The sequence below is a fragment of the Marmota monax genome, unplaced genomic scaffold (assembly GCF_021218885.2).
Source record: "Marmota monax isolate L192 unplaced genomic scaffold, Marmota_monax_Labrador192_F-V1.1 WCK01_AAM20220418_F8-fsc00142, whole genome shotgun sequence".
NCBI classification, from domain to species: Eukaryota; Metazoa; Chordata; class Mammalia; order Rodentia; family Sciuridae; genus Marmota; species Marmota monax.
The window spans coordinates 1,795,585-1,816,551 of record NW_026692025.1 but is presented as its reverse complement, the minus strand read 5'-3'; the positions used below and the strand labels follow the sequence as shown (position 1 = coordinate 1,816,551).

The window sequence follows — 20,967 nt, the reverse complement described above, 5'->3', positions numbered from 1 at the left end:
GGGCTGGTACCCCCATGGCCCCATAGCTGTGAGTGCTACCCAAGGGGAAAGAAGTTATTAGGCCTTCCAGGAGGGCTCTGCCCTCCCCATTCCCTTCCTAACCTCCCCAGGGCCCACAAGAAAGCTGCCCCTTCCATCTATGCCTGTCTTGCCCATATCAGTTCTTTCCTGACAGGACACTGGACCAAACGTCTCTCATCTCGAATAAGCACTGTCACTGCCCAACCCCCTCCACTTCATTTGCGGACAGCCCCAGCAGTCCCAAACTTGCCTCCTACCTCCAGTCTAGCCCTTCTATTCTTTTCTAGAAGCATCCAGTGCATTTTCTAAAAGCAAAAGTGCTTGTCAGCCTCACTGGAACCCTACACTGGCACCCACAGATTCCAGGCAGGGCCCCTCAGCCACCAAAGCCTCTTATCCCCCCAGCTCCTAGCCATGCTAAAGCATGGCCAGCATGTGGAGGTCTCCAGCACATTCTGTCTGCAGGCCTCAGCCATAGATGTGCTCTGTACTGCCCTGGATACTTCTGGGGACCAAATTCCTCTTGGTCTCTCAGGATGCAGCTTTAAGGCCACAGGCTCCTTCTGTTGCCTTCCAGCCCCTGGGCAGTGGCTGTGGGCTGTTTGTTCCCCAAGGTAGACAGGTCAGTGCTGGCCCACAGTGGGCACCTGACAAATGTTGGCAGAAACAGGAAAGCCAGGTAGCCAGCCCTGGAGCTGGAAGGGAGGTCATGCAGTCCACAGTGGTACAATTCTGGAGGAGGAATGAGTCACTCTCAGGTCCCGCCCCTGACTCCCTCAGTCAGGGGGACCCCAGAGACACAACACTCAGGGGAGATCTGGGCTCCCACTCTATTAGGGGCCTATAAAAAACTGGAAACAGGACTAGGAGTGGGCAGAGAATGGGTTCCTAGTAGGACTGGGAGAGGTCACCTCCAGGACTCCCAGAATGCTCCAAAAGTTCCAAAAGCACTGCTGGTGGCCTGCAGTATGAAGGGGTGGAGCTCAGCCTGAGGACCTGGTCACTACATCCTTTCATGGGAGGCCCCCAGCAGCCAGCCCTGGAGTGTAGGCGCCTTGGTCTGGGCTCTGGATTGCTTTGTCTTCATGTAAAGGCCCCCCTCAGCTGGTCCTGGGGCATGGGGACTCGGCTTAGGGACTGAGTCTCTATGTGTACCCGGCACAGCGGCCCCCTTTTCCCCTGGGGCGTGGGTGAAGCAGGGGACCTCAGCCTGGGGACCGGACTCTCCGGGCCACCGTCAGCCGCGCCGCCCCCTCCCCGCACCACATACCTTGCCCACAGCTGAGCAGCTGGGAGGCTATTTATAAAGGCGAGTGAGATCAGCAGCCGAGGTTATAAATGCCCGGGCCAGAGCCAGGCCCCACAGGAGCAGCCGCCCAGGGCACCGGAGCCGCGGGCCACAAGGCTGGGATGAGCGCCAGCGCGGGCGGCAGCGGCGGTGGAGGCGACAGTGGCGGCAGCAGCAGCAGGTAGGGCTTAGCCCAGCCGTCCAGGGTCCCTGGCTCCTCAAGCACTCACTGCCCGCCCATTCCACCCACAGCTCACAAGCCTCCTGTGGGCCTGAGTCCTCAGGCTCTGAACTAGCCCCAGCTACACCAGCACCTCCAATGCTTCAGGGGCTCCTGGGCTCTGATGACGAGGAACAGGAAGACCCTAAGGACTACTGCAAGGGTGAGGCCGATCTTGGGTACATGTGGCCAGATTGCCAATGAAGGAGCTCAGGTCAACCTGGAAGGAAAAGGGTGCCTGAAGGCTGGGCTTACGTGTGCTGGGTGGCTGGTAGGGATGGCTGTCCTGGGGAACAGGAAGGGAGACACCCCCACGATGATCTACTGGCTCTCTTTGGCAGGTGGCTACTACCCAGTGAAGATCGGTGACCTGTTCAATGGGCGGTACCACGTGGTGCGAAAACTGGGCTGGGGCCACTTCTCTACCGTCTGGCTCTGCTGGGACATCCAGTGAGTGGCCCCTCCGTCCCCAGGACCCGGTGCTTGCTGGGATCCTGTTTTAGGCTTGGTTGAGGCCACCACTATGGCCGGCAGCTGACAAGGGTCTTGGTATTGCAGGCGCAAGCGCTTCGTAGCCCTGAAAGTAGTGAAGAGTGCTGGGCACTACACTGAGACAGCTGTGGATGAGATCAAGCTCCTGAAATGTGTGAGGCACCTCCCTACCGCTCTGGCTTCCTGGGAACTGCCTTGGGCCTGGCAATGTGGGTGCAAGGCCTGCTGGGGCTCTGCTAAGTGGGACAGGACAACAAGAGGCACAGGCTCCAGCTGGCTCTGCAGTAGGAGAACCTTGAAGATCACATGGGGTGAAGGGGTTGTCTTTTCTTCCTTCCAGTGGGACCCAGCTAGGGCATAAAGTGGGGCCAGAAACCCTGTACTTCCATCCAGGGACTGCCTAGGGGAGCAACTGGTGAGGGGTGGGTTGAAGGCATCTATGGCCCCTTGGCTTTTGTTCCAGGTCCGGGACAGTGACCCCAGTGACCCCAAAAGAGAGACCATCGTTCAGCTCATTGATGACTTCAGGATCTCGGGGGTGAATGGAGTTCGTATCCTTTGTAGGATGAGCAGAGCAGCAAAGGGCCAGCTTCTGCCTTCCTAACTACCAGGGCCTCAGTTGCTGATCTGTACCAAAGGGCTTTATTTCTCCCAGGAACACTACAAAATAGTGTCACCCCTTTGGGCATTTGTATTGCTATGGGGGGCATGAGAGTGGGTAACCAGCTTGCTGATGATCTGTGGATTTGAATTACACCCAAATAGCTGGGGTTACCCAAAAAGGCCTATCTCTGCATAGGAGTAGGGTTAGCCTGAGGACTGCATATCTGCTCCTCCAGTGCCATCTCTAGGATGACCATAAAATATACCATCCCACTGGCACACTTCTGATGGTGACAGGGACACTGTAAATAATAACACCAAGACAGGGGTGGCCACCAAGACTGCTTATGGCAAGCACTGCCTCCTCCACCTCTGTGGAGCCTGAGCTTTGTTGCTCTCCCCTCTCAGCTGAGGGTAGGCAAGGCATGTGCCCCAGCTGTGTGCTCGCTGGCCACCCTTCACTCCAGTGCCCAGATGTGTGCATGGTGCTGGAGGTCCTGGGCCACCAGCTCCTCAAATGGATCATCAAGTCCAACTACCAGGGTCTGCCTGTGCCCTGTGTGAAGAGCATTGTGAGGCAGGTGAGTGCTATCCCCCCAGCTGCCTGGCCTAGCCTGGGAGGGGATGCTGGAGTTCAGATGTGGCTCTTCCCAGGTGCTGCATGGCTTAGACTACCTCCACACCAAATGTAAGATCATCCACACGGACATCAAGCCTGAAAACATCCTGCTGTGTGTGGGTGATGCCTACATCAGGCGCCTGGCAGCAGAGGCCACAGAGTGGCAGCAGTCAGGGGCCCCACCCCCATCCCACTCCACAGGTATCACAAGCATGTGCAGGGCCGGGTCCAGGCCTCTAGGCACTCAGTCCCTGACTGAATCTGCACTTATTTTTCTCCTTCCACCCCACCTGCATCCCCAGTCAGCACTGCCCCCCAGGAGGTCTTGGTAAGTTCGGGCACTCCTCTCTACCTGTGCCCTCTCCCCATCCATGTCAGGGGAGGCCATCTCCTCAGAGCTGGCCAAAAACATTGGGTGGCCCAGGTACCAGTGATACACAGGGGGGTCATGTACTCCAAATTGCCTTTTGTGGTCACTGGGCCCAACACTGCCTCAGTGGAAAGATGCTGCATCTTCCTCTGTTGGCTACTTCAGGCCACCCTTGCTGGGCCTGGAAGGGGAGAGAGAACAGTCTAGGGGCAGGCCCATGATGTCCACTCCAACCTACAGAGCTTTAGGGAATAAGTGCAGGGACAGGAGGGGAGGTAAGGAGATGGGTGAGGTCAAGGGGTGAACAGAGGGTAGTGGCACCATATTCTGCCATCCAGGGGACTCCTGGGTTCTGGGCTGGACAGGGAAGCTTCCACTGTCAGACTGGCTGGGGGATGGGAACCCTGGGGGTGACCCTGACTCTGGCGGCAGACTGGTAAGCTGTCCAAAAATAAGAGGAAGAAGATGAGGCGCAAGCGGAAACAGCAGAAGCGGCTGCTGGAGGAGCGGCTGCGAGACCTACAGAGGCTGGAGGCCATGGAGGCTGCAGCCCAGGCTGAGGGTGAGTGGCCTGCAGGGCACTGGATTGCCAAGTGTGTGCACAGGCCATCGGCTGTCTGCTCATGAGGACCTCTGCCCCATCTCCCCAGATTCTGGATCGAGACTAGAGGGGGGCAGCGGCTCTACCTCTTCCTCAGGCTGCCATCCTGGGGGCACCAGGGCTGGCACCTCCCCAGCCTCCACCTCCCCTGCCCCTGGGGGTGACCGCAGTCTCAGCCCCAGCTCGCAGACCTCTGGCTTCTCAGGCTCCCTGTTCTCGCCGGCCTCCTGCTCCATCCTTTCAGGCTCGTCCAATCAGCGTGAAACAGGGGGACTCCTGTCACCCAGCAGTAAGTGTGGGGAACAGGAGGCAGTGGGCAGGCAGGGACAGGAGGAGCTGAGCCATTCAACTTCTCTCTCCCTTTTCATTCCCAGCACCATTTGGTGCCTCAAACCTCCTGGTGAACCCCCTGGAGCCCCAAAATGCAGACAAGATCAAGATCAAGATTGCAGATCTGGGCAACGCCTGCTGGGTGGTATGAGCACCTTGGGGAGGCAAGCTGTTCTTGGGGAGCCCTAACTGGGCCTGTGGGGCACAGGACCGATTGGTATAGCCATGGGCTCACATAGCAGTACCCTCAAACAGAGCTAAGGGCTGCTTCCTGCTGCTGGCCCCAACCAGCAGGGTCCTGCACAGTCAGCAGAAATGGGCCCATGGCAAGAGGTCACTGGGAAGGGATCCAGCCTCAGCCCACCAGGAGGGGATGAAAATATGTGTGTGTGTGTGTGTGCGCGCGCGCGCGCACGTGCGTGTATATACACACACACACACACATATATATATACATATTCTGGCGTACCTGGGGACCCTAAGGATCAGAGTAGGCTCCACAAAATTCCTGGGTGCATGAACCAGAGGTAGGACTGGGGGTTATGGGGCAGGCCATCCTGGGCCCCAGCTCCTGTCCCCAGGGATCCCGTTGCCTCCAGCACAAGCACTTCACTGAAGACATCCAAACTCGGCAGTACCGGGCTGTGGAGGTACTGATCGGTGCTGAGTATGGGCCCCCGGCAGACATCTGGAGCACAGCATGCATGGTACGCTGACTGGGCTGCCCTCACGCCCAGGGCCAGTCTACCTGCCAGCAGCTTCACCTTCCCCATTCATTCCAGGCCTTCGAGCTGGCCACTGGTGACTACCTGTTTGAGCCTCACTCAGGAGAAGACTACAGTCGTGATGAGGGTAGGGGAGGCAGGCCCTGGGCTCAGCCTTGGGGCCTTGGGGCCTCCTGCCCACCTGCCTACTAGCCAACTTCCTCTCTGCCCACAGACCACATTGCTCACATCGTGGAGCTTCTAGGTGACATCCCCCCAGCCTTTGCTCTGTCAGGCCGTTACTCTCGAGAGTTCTTCAACCGAAGAGGTGGGGACCAAGTGGGCTCAGGCCACCTGGCTGGGGAAAGGGTGGGACATGGACCCTGGGTTCTTACATAGAAGGAACACTGGTTCCCAGAAAGCCAGAGACTTTCCTAGCAGAGTCCAAGTGCCTAATGCTGCCTGGCCCCCCAGGAGAGCTGCGGCACATCCACAACCTCAAGCACTGGGGTCTGTATGAGGTGCTCATGGAGAAGTATGAGTGGCCCCTGGAACAGGCAACACAGTTCAGCGCCTTCCTGCTGCCCATGATGGAGTACATCCCTGAAAAGCGGGCCAGCGCCGCCGACTGCCTCCAGCATCCCTGGCTCAACCCCTAGGTCCCACTGTAGCTGTAGGCAACAGGGTTGGGCCTGGCTCTGCCCCTAACTCTCAGTGCCTTAAGGGAAAGTGGGGTGACTCTCACCACCCTGTAGGAGCTACCCTCTCCTACCCTGCTGAATGCCAGCTTTTTTACCCACCCATGGCAGGAGAGAGAAATGCTGGGGCCAGGCCCATGTCTCAGAACTTCTCTGCCCACAATTCTCCTGGAAGATCCTCTGGTGGGAAAGTATGTGTTTCTTTCTTAATAAAGCGTGAACAGAAATACCAGTATCCTGGAGTAAGGGAGTCACGTGGCTGAGTTCTGGGGCAGAAGTGGGTTTATTTTGGGGTCTGCCTACCAAGCTGACTGGGGGTGCTGGAGTGAGAAGGCGGATCTAGGAATGGGCTGACAGCCCCAGGGAGAGCCTAGGCCTCCACAGCCCGGCCGTTGATGATGCGGATATGGCGGATGATGTCCTGGATGGCTTGGGAGGTAGTGCCCTGGCCCCCGATGTCTGGGGTGTGCATCTGTAGAAGATGGGAAGTTTAGGTACATCAGGCATGTCAACACCTGCCCCCACCTCAGGGTGAATTAGGGTTGCCCACTGTCTCCTGCAGCTTGCAGGGCCTGGAAATGCCACCAGGAGGGCAGGGGTACCAGCTAAGGCCCAGAAGCCTACCTGGTACCACCCTCCCCTTGGGAAACACAGTCAATGCTGGTCACTGACTTCAGCCTCTCCGGTTGGTCACAGCAGCTCAACATGGGTTAGAGGAAGGAAGGCCACAGCATGGGGCCAGGAAGGGACAAGAGGAGCCTTACATTTTCGTTGTCCATAGATGCTAAGACAGCTTTGCGGATGGAGGTGGCATAAGAATGAAGCCTAGGAGAGGGAAGAGCCAGACTTTGGTTGTCATGGCCTAGAGGGCTGGCCAGGAGGCTCATGGCTGGGTACTGGGACATCACTTACTTGAGGTGGTCTAGCATCATGCAACTTGCTAGCAGTGTGGCTGTGGGGTTGGCAATATTCTTATTGGCAATACTCTTGCCTGTGTTCCTTGTAGCCTGGAAAAGGAAGGACAAAGTAGAGTGGATGGAAAACATGAAGGGCGTAGGGGCAGATGATTCCACTCATGTGACGTGCCTAGCAGAGGCATAACTCTAGATAGAAAGCAAATGAAGGGGTGCCAGGGGCTGGGGAGAGGAAATGAGGAGAGACTGCTCATGGATGAAGTGTTTTCTTTTGGGGGGGGCTGGAAATATTTGGGATTTAGATAGTGCTCATGTTTACACACCATTATGAGGGGTGTGAATTAACAATCCAACAAGGCTGCTGTAAGAGAAAGATGGTGGCATCCAGGCACTCACCGTCTCAAACACAGCATACACATGGCCATAGTTGGCCCCAGCCACCAGGCCTGGACCTCCAACCAGCCCTGCGCAGACGTTGTTAACAATGTTGCCGTAGAGATTGGGCATCACCATAACGTCGAACTGCTGGGGCCGGGACACTAGCTGTGGAGCAAGGAGGGGGCTAAGTGTGAGAAGCCCAGGGTGCCCAGGGCAGGAAGTTGTGGAGTTAGGTGGATCCACTACCTGCATGGTGGTGTTGTCCACAATCATGTTCTCAAAGGTGATCTGGGGGTAGCGGGCAGCCACCTCCTTGCAGCACTGGAGGAAGAGCCCATCACCCAGTTTCCTGGAGGGAGATGAGGAGGGACAAAGGACACCAGCTTGATCCATCATCACAGACAGAGGAACAGGGCATGTAGAGGGCCTGAAGGTTAAATTCTAACCTACCCCTCCATTTGCAAAATGTGCATAATTTTGTCCCACTAAGTGTGTTCTGTGGTGAAGCCAAAGACTTCAGGGACAGTAGGATACACTCTTGGGTGTGGACCCTTGGAGGGTAGACATTGTCCTAGACCCCGAGTCCCTGAAAACAGGCCACTCCAACTGCCTGAGGGATGACTAAAGAGTGGGTAGGAGGATCAGGTTACATACATGATGTTGGCCTTGTGCACAGCTGTCACTTTCTTGCGCCCACTCTCATGGGCTAGCTTGAAGGCATATTCGGCAATGCGTAGGGACTTGGCCTTGGTGATAATCTTCAGGCTCTCCACCACTCCTGCCACGCTCTGAGAAAGGGCCAGGAGATTAGTGAACAGCACAATGGGGGGTGCTATGGGACATAGCCCTATTGCTGAGTACTTCTGGCTTCTCCCTTAGGTACAACCCTTGTCCTTTGGGGACCACCTCTTCGTGGTTCCTTAAGGTCTCTCTTCAACATTGACCCTGACTGAGCATATCCCCAGATTTCCATAATCCAACAGGGTCACCTGTTTTTTGTTTTGTTTTTAAATTTTTTTAGCTGTAGTTGGACACAATACCCTTTATTTTATTTATTTATTTTTATGTGGTGCTGAGGATTGAACCCAGTGCTCACACATGCTAGGCAAATGCTCTACACTGAGCTACAGCCCCAGCCCCGGTCACTTGGTTTTGCGCACCTCATGCTCCAGGCTGCTGTACTCGCCCTCTGTATTTTCCCGCACAATGAGAATGTCTATGTCCTTGTGACGGGTCACCACTCCTGGCAGGCTCTTACAGTGAATGACGTTAGCGTAGAGGTCCAGGCTTGTGCTACAAGGGGGACAGAGAAAGAGGAAGGCTAGGCCTGAATGGCAGCTGGCTGGAGGTATGACTCTGCTGGCACAGCCAACCCTGGGCTTCGTTGAGCCACCACCCCATGTACTTGGCTCTCACCGAAGGATGTTGTTTCGGGATTTGTGAGATGGTGGCAGGTTATGGTTTGTTTCGATGTTACCTACAGAACAAAAACAAGACAGGCAGGTTGGAGAGGGGCTCCTGGCCCCAAATTCCTTTGCTTGGCCCAGGGGATGTGAACTGAAGGCTGCTCCAACTGGAGGAAAAGATGGCTTTCAGCATCAGAATACTTCACAGAACACTAGGATGTAACTTCCAAATGAGGATAGATGCATGTGTGGTTTTTTACCAATGGATTCTGAGGACCCAGAAAAGCATCTGGCTCATAGCAGGCATTCAGTAAATATTTACTAAATGAATGAATAAATCCAATTGGCAGCTGGCAAGGAGACCCTACCACTCCCTACCCAGGATCTGCCCTGATAGAAAGTGACCATTCCTGCTTATCAGCAGGCTGGCTGGCCAAGCCAAAACCATCAGAGTGACTTTAAATGGGATTACTCCTGGGCTCAGGGGCAGTCAGGGTCTGCCTGGAAAACGCCAGGCTCTGTCCCGTGGCCTAGGCACCCAGAATGGAAGCAGGGGCCCAGTGAGTCCCAGAGGCCAGCAGCCACCAAGAGAAGGTAGACAGAGGTTAACCAGCAGAAAAGCCTTTTTGACAGCCCAACAGGAACACCTGCTTCTCTGATCTGCCCCTGCCCAGACTTCCTTCACCCAGAGTGCCTAGGGCACTCTGTAGCTGCCATGTATACTCTTCAACTTGACTACCAGCACCTATGGCTCCACCTGGTTCATCACTACTCACAATATCCTTACAGAGCAGATGATGAGCTGAAGAACGCAGAGGACCTGAGCCCAACCAAGACAGACTCAGGAGGGGCTACCAGAATCCTCATCAGAGTCACAGCATCAGCAGGCATGCAGAAGTTTCTATTCAGACTCTAAGCACAAGAGTCCTCTCTAGCCAGAAAAATCCCAAAATTGGAGCCATGGGTCCTCACAAGAGTCAGCTTGGGCTGGGCATGGTGGTGCAGGCCTGTAATCCCAGTGACTCGAGAGGCTGAGGCAGGAGGATCACAAATTTGAGGCCAGCCTCAGCTCAGCAAATTAGCAAGGTCTGGTCTCAAAATAAAAAATAAAAAGGGCTGGGCGGTGGCTTAGTGGTTAAGTGCCTCTGGGTTCAATCCCTGGTACACCCCCCACCCCAAAAAAAGGTTTGGACATAAAAGAACTCAGTGTAGAACCCTACCTGGCCCTTGAGCTTACCCTTCAGGGCCACACGGTTCCGACGGATGGCCATGATGGCATTGCGGATGTCCTCCTCATCGGCATTGGAGCTTACATGCACTTCTTCAAAGTCCACTGGCACACATGCATGCCTGGGACAGAGCTGGGTCAGGGTGGCTGGCTCAGGGCCTCCCATACCTCTTCCAGGAAACATGCCCAGGCTCTGGGTGAGAGGGGACTAGGCCCACCCACGCCAAATGAAAAGGACATGCTTGAGCTCTACAATGCAGTGAGCAGGACTGCCACCCTCCCATATCAAGCCAGCCTGGTAGGAATGGAGGCTTTCTTGTCACCACCTTGCTAGATGCTCAGGAAAAGTCCTGGCTAGTGGCTTCTGGGCTCACTGCCCTTACTGGGACAAAGTTCTCAGGGCCCTCTGGTTGGAGCTAGGGCACAACCTTCTCTAGAGGTCAAGGCAAGAAAAAGTGGCCTGAGGTCTCCATACCTGAACACGGACTTAACATGCAACATGAGCTCTGGCCCAATGCCGTCTCCTGGAATCATAGTCACTGTGTGCCGTCCACCATACTTAGCCGACGGAGGCTGGAAAGATGGAGAGGGTAAAGACGGGCCTTTGGATATTCCCACATGCTCACTGGCTCAGCACCCAGGGGCTCAAGCTAGTTCCTTTCTTCCCACCAGCAATGATTCCATACACTACACTGGCCAACCTTGTGGTTCTAGCTTGGTGTACCCCCATCCCAAACAGGACTGATCATCTGAGTCCCTGGTCAGCAGCAGCCCCCAGGCCCACCCAAAGCAACTAAAACACCCCCCCAAATCTAACTCAGAGGAAAAGAAGAATACTCACAATTGTTTGTTGCTAGAGGGAAGACAGAAAGGAAGAAGACATGGATCAGCCAAGGTTGGAAGAACAAGGCTGTGATGGAGAAACCAGGGTCTTTTCCCTAGGGACAATGTCTAGCACAACTTAGGGAAGGGTGAGGTATGAGTAACCTCTGGAGACTGTGCCTCAGAGGGAAGGACACAAAGGCAGGGAGCAAAGAGGCACAGGCACTTGTGCATGCATATGTGTATACACACACTGCATGTGCACACAATTGCACACACAAACTTGTGCACCCCCCAACATAGGGACAACTATACTCACATATAGGCACACACGCCCCTGGGGGGCAGGTACTTACTGAGGAGATACTCCTCCGAGGGACCTCATGGGTACCCAGAACCTGCCAAAGAGAACCCAAATCAAAGTGTTGGTTGTCCAGCCCTGAGAGTCAAGTTGACCAAGGTCTCTTGACAGGGAGAAGGGATTAGCCCCACGTGCCCAAACAAACCCCACCTGTGCATCACCAGCACACAATGTGCCCAGGAAGGTTGGCTCTAAAGCCCATTGCCGGTGACTGGCCCTTGGAGCACTACTCAAAATTGTTCCAATGCTTCACGCCTCCTTTGGCTCTTGGGTCAGTTTAGTAAAAAGCTTTGTGTCCCGGCCTGGGATTGTGGCTCAGCGGTAGAGCACTCATGTAGCACATGTGAGGCCCTGGGTTTGATCCTCAGCACCACATAAAAATAAATAAATAAAGGTATTGTGTCCAACTACAATTAAAAATAAATATTAAAAAAAAAAAGCTTTGTGGGCTGAGGATGTGGCTCAAGCGGTAGCGTGCTCGCCTGGCATGCGTGTGGCCCGGGTTTGATCCTCAGTACCACATGCAAACAAAGATGTTGTAGCCACTGAAAACTAAAAATAAATACTAAAATTTTCTCTCTCTCTCTCTCAAAAAAAAAAAAAAGCTTTGTGTCCCCCTGCCCCCCCCTTTTTTGCTTTTGATTCTTTTTTGGCCAATTATTGCTGTCCAGTGACGTCTACAACAAGGAAAAATTCGCAAAGTAAATGTGGTGCAAAACAGAAATCATTACAACAAATCACAGGGCCATAACAATAATGTTATCACATATTTTCTCATTTTTCCTTATTACAAAAGCAACACACAGTCACTACAGTAAAAACAGAACCGGGAGATAAGGAGAAGATAGCAACCAGCTGCTCTGTGACAAGGACTATCACTCCCTAGGGAATGGCCCTTCAGAAGAAAACTTAAACATGAATGTGTAGGGAAATGCAGCCATTTCTGGAAGACTCATGACAGACACCAATTTCTAGGAAGGCTTTTGTAAAGGACTGCAAGCTGCTTCATGGCCTGGATGATGAATGTCCCCAACCCCTAAGTAGGAAACAGCTGTCTGGCCATGCCAGAGCCACATCTGACAAGTTCAGAGCAAAAGCTGCCTAGGCCAAACAGGCCAGGTGCTGAGAAGTGACCCACTGTCTTTGAGGGAGAAGCCTGTGTCCCAGACCCTGCTGCAGGAGAACTTTCCTCCCTTCCCTGATGTGCTCCACCTAGGAACACACCCAAGGAGGTAGTACAGAGCCAAGGTACTCTTTGTTATTTGGGGAAGTCCTGCCACTTGCCCACTAGGCAGCAGCAGAGTGTTCTAGCCATTGGCAGAGGCACTGTGGCCATCTTCTAAAGAGCTGTGCCTTTCTACTAGAAGTCCCGAAGGCTCACATAGAATCTAATCATTCTCCATCTGGGTCCATTAACAAGGGATCCACTTGCCCAAATGCTAGCAATGCAGGTATGCCAGTCACTGGCCCAAGCTAGGAGGGGGTGACCAACTGAGACCACAGTCCCAAGGGTACCTCATTATCTGTGTGGCACATGAATTTGCAGCCACAAACACTCTTGGGACTTTCTGTTTTCTTTCTAGCACATGTCAACATCTGGATTCATCTTATTTGTAGTCTCTCAATACAAGCTTGGAGAAGGCAGTTTATGGCCTACCCCCAGAGAGTTTTCCCTGATGTCCAAAAGCTGCCAAGCTGGGCTCCCAAAGCTTCACCTATTCCCTTCCAACCACCATTAAGGAACACCTCCCTAGTTTACTGCTGTATTGCTCTCTTCCCAGCCTCTAAGAGCAGAGGTCATGCCTCTCTTGTCTCCCACTGTCACTCTTATCACTCTAAGTGCTTGATCCAGAATTGTCACACAAGGGACATTTCCTTACTGAACAAGCACATCAGAAAATGAAGAGATAGATGGCAACCAGGCAGATCTCAGTCCAAATCCACCATCTGCTACTCTCAAGATGGCTTCATAGCCCCATCTGAAATCCCTATTTCATGTGACTGCTGGAAAGCAGGTATGTGAGCTGTTCACAGGTCCCAATAGGGCAGCAGGGGTTGTACTAAGGGACAACTGCCCCTTCACCCTATCAGACCCTCAGATCAGAGTTCAAAGCTATTGTTGTTGGAGAATATAGGGTTGACCCCTGCACCTCCCAGCAATTAATTCCTCCTGGGCCCTGTTTAGCTGTAGCAATGAGCCAGTATCCTGAAGGCCTGCAACAGGTCTGGCTTTTGAAGTCTATGCATTCCTGCCTATGTATGCCACCAGGGCCGAACCTCTCTCACACTTGCTTCTTATGCCAGATGTTTCACTGGGTTCTGGCCAAAGTCCCAGAGAGCTCTTCAGAGAGAGACTTCCCTGACCTTGCTCTATATAGATGCAGGCATCTTCCTTCAGGGGGTTACAAAGGTTCTGCCTCATACCTGGCTTGCTCCATGAAGCTACCAAAGGAGCCCAGTATGAGGCAGGCTGGGATGTACACAGGCATGTATCATCCATCATATTTTGATAGTTCCACAGAAACAAGGGTCCAGGATGCTGCATGCTCCTGCTGAAGGGCTCCCACATGCCACATCTTACTATATAGCTTCTCTTTGGCACTTTTCTGTTGGATCAACTGCCAATAGTGGCTGCATGTTTTCCAAGGAGGTCCAAACAAGTGGGACCCTAAATCTGGAGTTCCTTTATAAGGTTTGTCCAGGACAACCAGTCTCAGGGCAAGGCTCCATCTGCCTATGAACTGTTCGCTGTTCCTTACTACCACCCCAAGGGCATCCACAAGCACCTACACATGGGGGGGGGTGTCAGGGAGGAGAGAAATGTCTTCACCAAGAGCCTGCAGGTACCATCGGGGACTCTAGAAATCCTTTACATGCTGCTGTTCTTTCATTGGTGATGTGGAAGAAGTCAGCATTTTAAAGAGAATTTCATAATGCATAAGCAGTCTCCCCCAGAGGACAGAGGGGAGAACCGTGGCAAATGGAAGCATCCACAGGAAGTGTTTACAAAATCATGGAGTTCTGCAAGGTCAAAGTTTGCAGGATCCTTTGAGAATAAGAAGTCATCTCCCTTCACTGGACAGAAGGGAAATTGGAACCCAAAGGAGGAGGAGGAGCCTGGCCTAAGGCCAAGCAGTGGGTCAGTGGGGGAGCAAGGCCCGGAGGTCATACCTCTTATACCCTAGGGCCAATATTTGCTTGTAGCCGCTATGTAGTGCTAACCAGGACCTAAGCTATCCTCATCTCAAACATGTTTGAGAAGGGAAGAATCGGACCAGAATAAATAAGATACCAAATGCAGAACTGAGGAAGCAAAGACCCTGCAGTCTCTAGCACCCCCCAACCCCTGCCGCAGCTTCGGAAACCCTGACTTTTCATTACAAGCGCCTGGGAAGAGGGGAGTCTGGGACTCTAAGAATGTGGGAGGGATCAGGGGTGACTGGCTAAGTCCAATTATCATGCACTAGGGCAGGTGGCAAAGCGGTCCACGAGGGAAACCCGAGGAGGAATTGAGTATAGAACAGGATACCCAAGGTGGCATGAACAAGGCGGGGCCGGGACACGTGACCGCCTCAGGAGGGCTCCCACAAAGACACCGAAGAGGTGACACCCAGCCGCCGCGGCCCACCCACAGCCCCCGCCACGAGATACAGACCCCTGGCGGAGCCAGACCAGGGCCAACTTTGGCCAATCCCGTCACTGACAGCAGAGGTGGCCAATGAACCCCGGCGCACAGCGCTCTTCCCCGCCCCTCTCGAGACCCGCAGCCAATCGAACTCCATTCTGCTCAAAGAGCGGCTGTCCCTGTCCAGGCTCCAATGGGGTGCAAGGACCCCAGCAAGCGCTGCAGCTGTCCGGTGTCCCGTTCCCCACTCACCTCCCAAGGACGACAAAGGAGGGCTGGCCTGAGCACTGTCTTCGCAGCGCCACCGGCGGCCGTCGCCACCTTCAGCGCCATGACAGAAAGTGAGAGCCGCAGCAGGTTCCAATGTTAAAACACTGTTCTCGCGAGAGATCTGCAGGGCGAGAATCCTGAGGGCACCGGTCCAGCATTGCGCACGCGCGAGGCCGCGCCGGTTCCCACGCCCCCTTCCGGTGCCCTCAGTACCGCTGCCGCCATCTTGAGTGGGGGGCGCGGCCGGCTGGGCCTGTGGCTCGGGGAGGGGACACGTCAGTGCCGCCAGCGACGTCACGAGGCCCGACCCGGCCCGCTTGGGCGCGATTGGCTGTCGCAGCCGCTTACGCGTCGCGCTTCCTCGTCTGCCCCGCGTGTTAGGGGAGCTCGCTCTCTTTTTCTCTCGGCAGAGAAGAGGCGATGGCGGCGATGGCATCTCTCGGCGCCCTGGCGCTACTCCTGCTGTCCGGCCTCTCTTGCTGCTCAGGTAGCGGCCTGGCCGGAGCTTGTTTCTGGCGAGCCTGTCCCACGGCAGGTGGTGCTGGGGGGTGAAGGGGTATGGGAGAAGCAGGGGTCTGGCCCTTCCCGAGGCTTATGGCTACCCGCCGGGCCTTCCTCTGAGAGGCAGGTGGCCTCGGGGTGCAGGGACCAACGTACCACACACACGTTTACCTAGCAGCCGGGCTGCTGGAAGAAACAGACATCCTTCTCGTCTGCTCATGGGAGAATCCCAATGCCAGCATCGTTCTCTTGGCCACCAGTTCCAACAGGGAAGGTGACACAAGTCCCTGCTCCTGCTCCCTGTCTCAGAGGGTAGTGGGACGGGAGCAAGGCTATATAGCACGGAGCAATAACGGTGAGAAACAGGGCTGGCAGAGAGGAACCACCTGAGCCTGTGCGGTGCAAGCCAGGCTTCCCCAGGAAAGTGAGAGCTAAGTGAGAAGGAGCAAGGACAGTCCAGACAAGGGACAGCAAGAGCACCAGGCAAGTTAGGGAGCTGTTGACTTTCCCTGACACTCTGGTGTGTTCATCCTAGGGTTCTCAGCTAAGCTGAGCCACAGTCTCACTGATTTACATCCGTGAGTGACTCTTTAACACCTCGGTGGGGGGGGTGAGTCCAGTGTATTTATGAGGTTGTTAGCAGTAGCTGCATCAGGTGTGGAGGCCTAGACTGGGCAGGAACTGCCTTTTGACCATACAGTTTCCTGAATACTTCAAGGCCAGCATCAGCCTAACTGGCCTCCCTGCCCATACCCTTCCCACCCACCCCTCAGGAATTCCCCAAGGCCATAGCCAGGAATTTTTTAAAAGGATAAACCTGACTATAAAACCTTTCAGAGGCTTCACAGTATGCACACAGAACGCTATGATATCTGGCCCCTGAGAACCATCCTTCACTACCATTTGTAGGCATTTTCCTTCTGCTGTCCAGACCCAAAGTCTTTTCTTGACTTCCTTAATTTAAGCCATCATTTTGCCAGGTCATCACATTCAGAGAGCAGTTGGTTGAGAACTTTTCCGCTTAGGGTAGTGTTTGCTTCGTGCCCTCTGACATAGGTAGCACTCTTCTTTTCCTGTGGCTGTCTGTGGGTATGGAGATGGCTGCAGCTGGCTCCTTTTTCTCTGGGCTGCTGAATTTACAGGGACAAGTTGTGTGCCTGAATCCAGAGCCCCTCCCATTTGCTTACCCTGGGAACTACTGAGGCTATTCTTGGCCTTCTGTCAACCAGCTGGGAACCGAGACCCTTTTCCTTACCTTGAAAGCTCCTGTACCTTGCCACCACTCTGCTTGGTGTCTCTGCTGAGGATGCTTTCAGTAAGTTGTCTGGGCAGTTCATGGCTCTACATTGAGGCTAGCCTGGCTCCCTGATCTGCTGGGGTGTACCATGCCCAGGTAGGTTAGTTATATGGCTTCCCCTTCGTAGGTCCAGAAACTAACATGAGTGGTGCAGTGAATCCAGCCTGTTCATGCTCCTCAAATACATGCACTTTCTCTTCCCTTGTCATTGCATTGAGGTCCACCTCTTTACCTGGCTGACCAGGAAGGTCTTCTTGCCCCACTGTTTCCTGCCTTCATAGCCATCAGACTCCCCTTTTTCACTGTACTTATGCATGAGCACTGGGATTGGTCCCCCAGTCCACACCTGACAGGGGCAGAAGGACCTGTGTGTCCTCAGCTGACTGGGCCTGGGAGGCAGAGCTGGGGCAGACTAGCCTAGCACACATAAGCCAGCTTTGTCTCCTCCCTGCAGCAGAGGCCTGTGTGGAACCCCAGATCACTCCTTCCTACTATACCACTTCAGATGCCGTCATTTCCACCGAGACTGTCTTCATCGTGGAGATCTCCCTGACGTGCAAGAACAGGGTTCAGGTGAGACAGTGGGGCTTCAGTCAGGAGGGTGTGGAGTGGAATGATTCTCCTCATTGGCAGTTGACAAAATCTGACCCAAGGGTCATGTTGACAGGGAGAATAAGGATTCCAATTCTTGGGGGTGCAGGAGAGATAAGGGCACAGCAAGGACAGATCTTAGCGAGTTTTTAAGAGCATTTCTTGACTTGCTCATGTTTGCTTTCCCTACATGCACTAACCTTACAGAGATACCCATGTTTCAAACATGAATGTCTGGAACGTGAGAAAGGGCTGGGGTCAGGCCCCTCCCTCCCTTTTCTGGTTGTTGTTTGCAAGAGTGTGTCCTTGTGGGTGTTTGTTAAATTATAACACTCCTTGAGTTAAATGCTTCTTAGGCACTCCTTGACCCTAGCATCTTCGTTTTAGGTGCTGAGAAATAACAAGGACATTTTCATCATGGGTCTCCTGTTCACAGTTAACAGACTTATGGGGGATCAAGTTGGGCCAGGCCATACTGCGGATCTGACCTATTTTCCCCCAGGAAGAGACAGAAAAGACAGTGACAGGGCAGTGGTTGGGTTCCTAATACAGCTCCAGGTTATGGTAGGCCTGTCCTTATGGTTCTTACATGGTGGCCCCTACCAAGCACACAGCAACCCCCAGATAGGCCTGGCCTCCCTGCCTACATTCCTGACACTGCTGTAGGTAACACGATGGGGTCTCTGCCTGCATCCACAGAAGATGATGATGACTCTCCCTTTGTCTCCTCATCCAGAACATGGCTCTTTATGCTGATGTCAGTGGAAAACAGTTCCCTGTCACCAGGGGCCAGGATGTGGGCCGTTATCAGGTAAGGGATGCTGAGCCAAGGGTCAGGGAAGGCTACCTGCTCATGAGCATGACTTGAAGGCTGCTTGTATTGATACTGTGTCAGCATTGGTAGGGTGGCCCCTCAGGTGTCCACTGTGCCCACCCCCTACCAAACACACTCAACCAGGTGTCCTGGAGCTTAGACCATAAGAGCGCCCATGCAGGCACCTATGAGGTCAGATTCTTCGATGAGGAGTCTTACAGCCTCCTAAGGAAGGTAAGTATTGCTTGGAGGCCCCAGTGAGGGAGGGCAAGCCCTGCCCTCCTGCAGCTTCAGCCCTCTAGGGAGATCACTCATGTGGAGCAGGATGGGCTGGGTGGGTGTCTTCCTGTGCTCCTACTCCACTCGCCCCACCTGTTACTTCCTCCTTTCTCTCCTTTGTTCTTCTGTGCTCCTGCCTTTCCTGTCCCTTTCCACCCCACCTAGACAACCCATTAAGTGTTCCCTGACCCCAGTACCTCCCTTGCAGGCTCAGAGAAATAATGAGGACATTTCAATCATCCCACCCCTGTTCACAGTCAGCGTGGACCATAGGGTGAGTGTCCTACTCCCAGGGGAACACTTAATATGTGGCACACCTCTTTTTAGAGGGTTGGGGGTTGAGGGAAAGTTCTCTTCCTTTGCAGCCCCAGCTCTACCTGTTGGGCCATCTTTAACTAATGTGCCTTGTGTGCCCTGAGGGCAGGTGACTGGATCCACTCCCCTGAGCTAAGCTTTTGGTCTTTTTTCTTTCAGGGTGCCTGGAATGGGCCCTGGGTCTCCACCGAGGTACTGGCCGCAGTAATTGGCCTAGTGATCTACTACCTGGCCTTCAGTGCAAAGAGCCACATCCAGGCCTGAGGGTGGCACCCCCAGCTTTGCTTCTTTCAATAAACAGTCACTGGTTGTCATGAGTACATTTGGAACACAGGGCTCCTGGCTGACATTGCCATGCCTTCCTCACATTAGGAGAGCTGGGCACCTAGTGTGCCCTTTGCCCACCTCAACAGCAGAGGTCAAACCTTCCCCATAGTGTCCTATGTCCACCTTCTCTGTGTCTGTCCTGGTTGCTGGCATGTTGGGCATGGATCCATCCCTTTCCTTCCCAGCACATGACCCCCTCAGTGAAGACTGCTTTGTTCTCTCCTGTTCTCACCTGGTCCCCTGTGGCAGAGCTGCCAGCCCTCCATCTGGCCTCCTAATGGGGCCTCTTCCCATGGTTGGCCTGAGACAAGTCCCTATGACCTCTGATCCTGCCTCCGGCTGGGGAGCATGGGGTGCTGCTCTGCTGCACCTGTGCCTTTAGGAATGGCATGTACTCTAGCCTGGCCAGAGAAGGCAGAGACTTTTCTAGTTTCCCCATAATCCTTTAGTGTGTGCCATGGACACTCGTGGTAAAATAGCCAGCGTCATCTTCACAATGGCTTCTATTTGGAGCCTGGGGCATGAGCCACATACAGGTACTTTGCGGTGCTTTGCTGAGCAGTGAGGTCCCATCTTGCAGATGGAGTTAAATCTTGTATGTGCCTCAACACCTTGGCCACTTTCTTGTTTATTTATTTAATATTTATTTTTTTTTAGTGGTGCTGAGGATCGAACCCAGTGCCTTATACATGGTAGGCAAGCGCTCTACCACTGAGCCACAATCCCATCCCCTAGCATGGGTATTTAGAAAACAGACTCCCCTACCTTGGAAAGCCCACTGCTCCCTCCTAGTGATCCCTCATGAATACCCAGTGCCTTCAGCACATCAGGCAGGAATCCATGCATGTGCTGTGCACAATGCTCCGGCTCACCCTTCCAGGCTTGGAATGTGCTAGGCACCAGCCACTTGCATGGTCAGTGGCACTAAGGCAGCAGGTGGGGTAGTAAGCACCCTGGGGTCCAAAGGGGCTGGGTGCAAATTTTGTGAACCCTTTCCAGCTGCATGACTGCCTACTATAGGGTGTCAGGGAATTCTTGAGACTAGTCGGTAATGTCCTGGTACCTGAGTACATAGTCACCATTGGCCATTACAGAGGAAATGGTATAGCCATTCCAGAAAAAGGAGGCAAGGCCCCGAGCCTGCTGGGAGGACAGTGTCCAGGCTCCTTCCCCTGCCTAGGCTCTGCCACAGGCCTGGGGGGGGGGGCTGGAAGGAGTAGGAGAGTGTGAGGGTGGGCTTGTCCACCTACCCAGGTCTGCTAGGGGGCCTCCTCCAGACTACAAAAATGGGTTGAGGTGGGCACAACTAAAGAATTGGGCCCAAGGGGATCAGAACATACTAGCTCAGGCAGCAGATGAGCTTTCTGGAGTCCAGGGATAAAACCCAGTGCTGGGAGCAGTAGCTGCTCCCCTGGCTGCTAAGGAATGACTATTCTTTGTGTTCTGCCAGCAGCCTAGCCTATGCAGGAAGAAGGCAGCCCAGTTGCTTTTCTTGGTTCTGGCTCAACCAGGCAGTCTGATGGTAGTAGGACCCAAATGTGAAGACACTGTTCCAGGGCATCAGTAGCCAAGTGCTACCAGCCCTCCTGGCGCCACTTCTCCTTGAGATGGCCAAAGGACTCCAGGCTCTGGGCCCATCTTGGCCCATGTCCTGTGAATACCCCATAAGAATAATGGGGAAGTGAGTCCCCAGAGGAAGGAACAGTTGGCCTTGGTTTCCACATATTCCGTCCCAGGGGCAGGAGGCTGATTTTGGTGTACCACACCCTTGGCTGAAGAAGGCCCAAGAGGAATGGGGGAACTAGTCTAACCCCCTTCCCTATTCCCACCTCCACTGCTTCAATGAGCCTGTCATCCACTCCCCTGCTCATTGTTGTTCCTAGGCAGGACTGC

General features: G+C 54.0%; 3 protein-coding genes across 4 annotated transcripts; 2 read left to right on the top strand and 1 right to left on the bottom strand.

Annotated features, from left to right (window-relative positions):
* Window positions 1–93: 93 nt before the first annotated feature.
* On the top strand, window positions 94–6,181 carry Srpk3 (SRSF protein kinase 3). Its single transcript, XM_046453102.2, has 15 exons — window positions 94–1,490; window positions 1,562–1,692; window positions 1,871–1,979; window positions 2,088–2,175; window positions 2,485–2,572; window positions 3,099–3,205; window positions 3,279–3,444; window positions 3,546–3,571; window positions 4,046–4,175; window positions 4,264–4,503; window positions 4,589–4,689; window positions 5,144–5,251; window positions 5,327–5,396; window positions 5,484–5,576; window positions 5,723–6,181. Exons 1-15 carry the CDS (start codon window positions 1,360–1,362, stop codon window positions 5,905–5,907), a joined length of 1,773 nt encoding a protein of 590 aa, XP_046309058.1. The 5' UTR covers window positions 94–1,359; the 3' UTR covers window positions 5,908–6,181.
* Window positions 6,182–6,210: 29 nt separating this feature from the next.
* Idh3g (isocitrate dehydrogenase (NAD(+)) 3 non-catalytic subunit gamma) lies at window positions 6,211–15,088 on the bottom strand. Of its 2 annotated transcripts, XM_046453108.2 has the most exons (13): window positions 14,933–15,088; window positions 11,051–11,092; window positions 10,714–10,725; window positions 10,348–10,445; window positions 9,882–9,994; window positions 8,655–8,715; window positions 8,399–8,531; window positions 7,893–8,026; window positions 7,485–7,587; window positions 7,257–7,403; window positions 6,859–6,953; window positions 6,711–6,771; window positions 6,211–6,418 (listed from the first exon to the last, which is right to left on the bottom strand). In XM_046453108.2, exons 1-13 carry the CDS (start codon window positions 15,011–15,013, stop codon window positions 6,317–6,319), a joined length of 1,182 nt encoding a protein of 393 aa, XP_046309064.1. In that variant the 5' UTR covers window positions 15,014–15,088; the 3' UTR covers window positions 6,211–6,316. The 2 variants fall into 2 exon arrangements, with proteins under 2 accessions (XP_046309064.1, XP_046309074.1); XM_046453118.2 differs by lacking the exon at window positions 10,714–10,725.
* Window positions 15,089–15,265: 177 nt separating this feature from the next.
* Window positions 15,266–19,067, top strand: Ssr4 (signal sequence receptor subunit 4). Its single transcript, XM_046453129.2, has 6 exons — window positions 15,266–15,437; window positions 17,203–17,321; window positions 18,076–18,150; window positions 18,298–18,387; window positions 18,641–18,706; window positions 18,907–19,067. Exons 1-6 carry the CDS (start codon window positions 15,371–15,373, stop codon window positions 19,009–19,011), a joined length of 522 nt encoding a protein of 173 aa, XP_046309085.1. The 5' UTR covers window positions 15,266–15,370; the 3' UTR covers window positions 19,012–19,067.
* The last annotated feature ends 1,900 nt before the right edge of the window (window positions 19,068–20,967 follow it).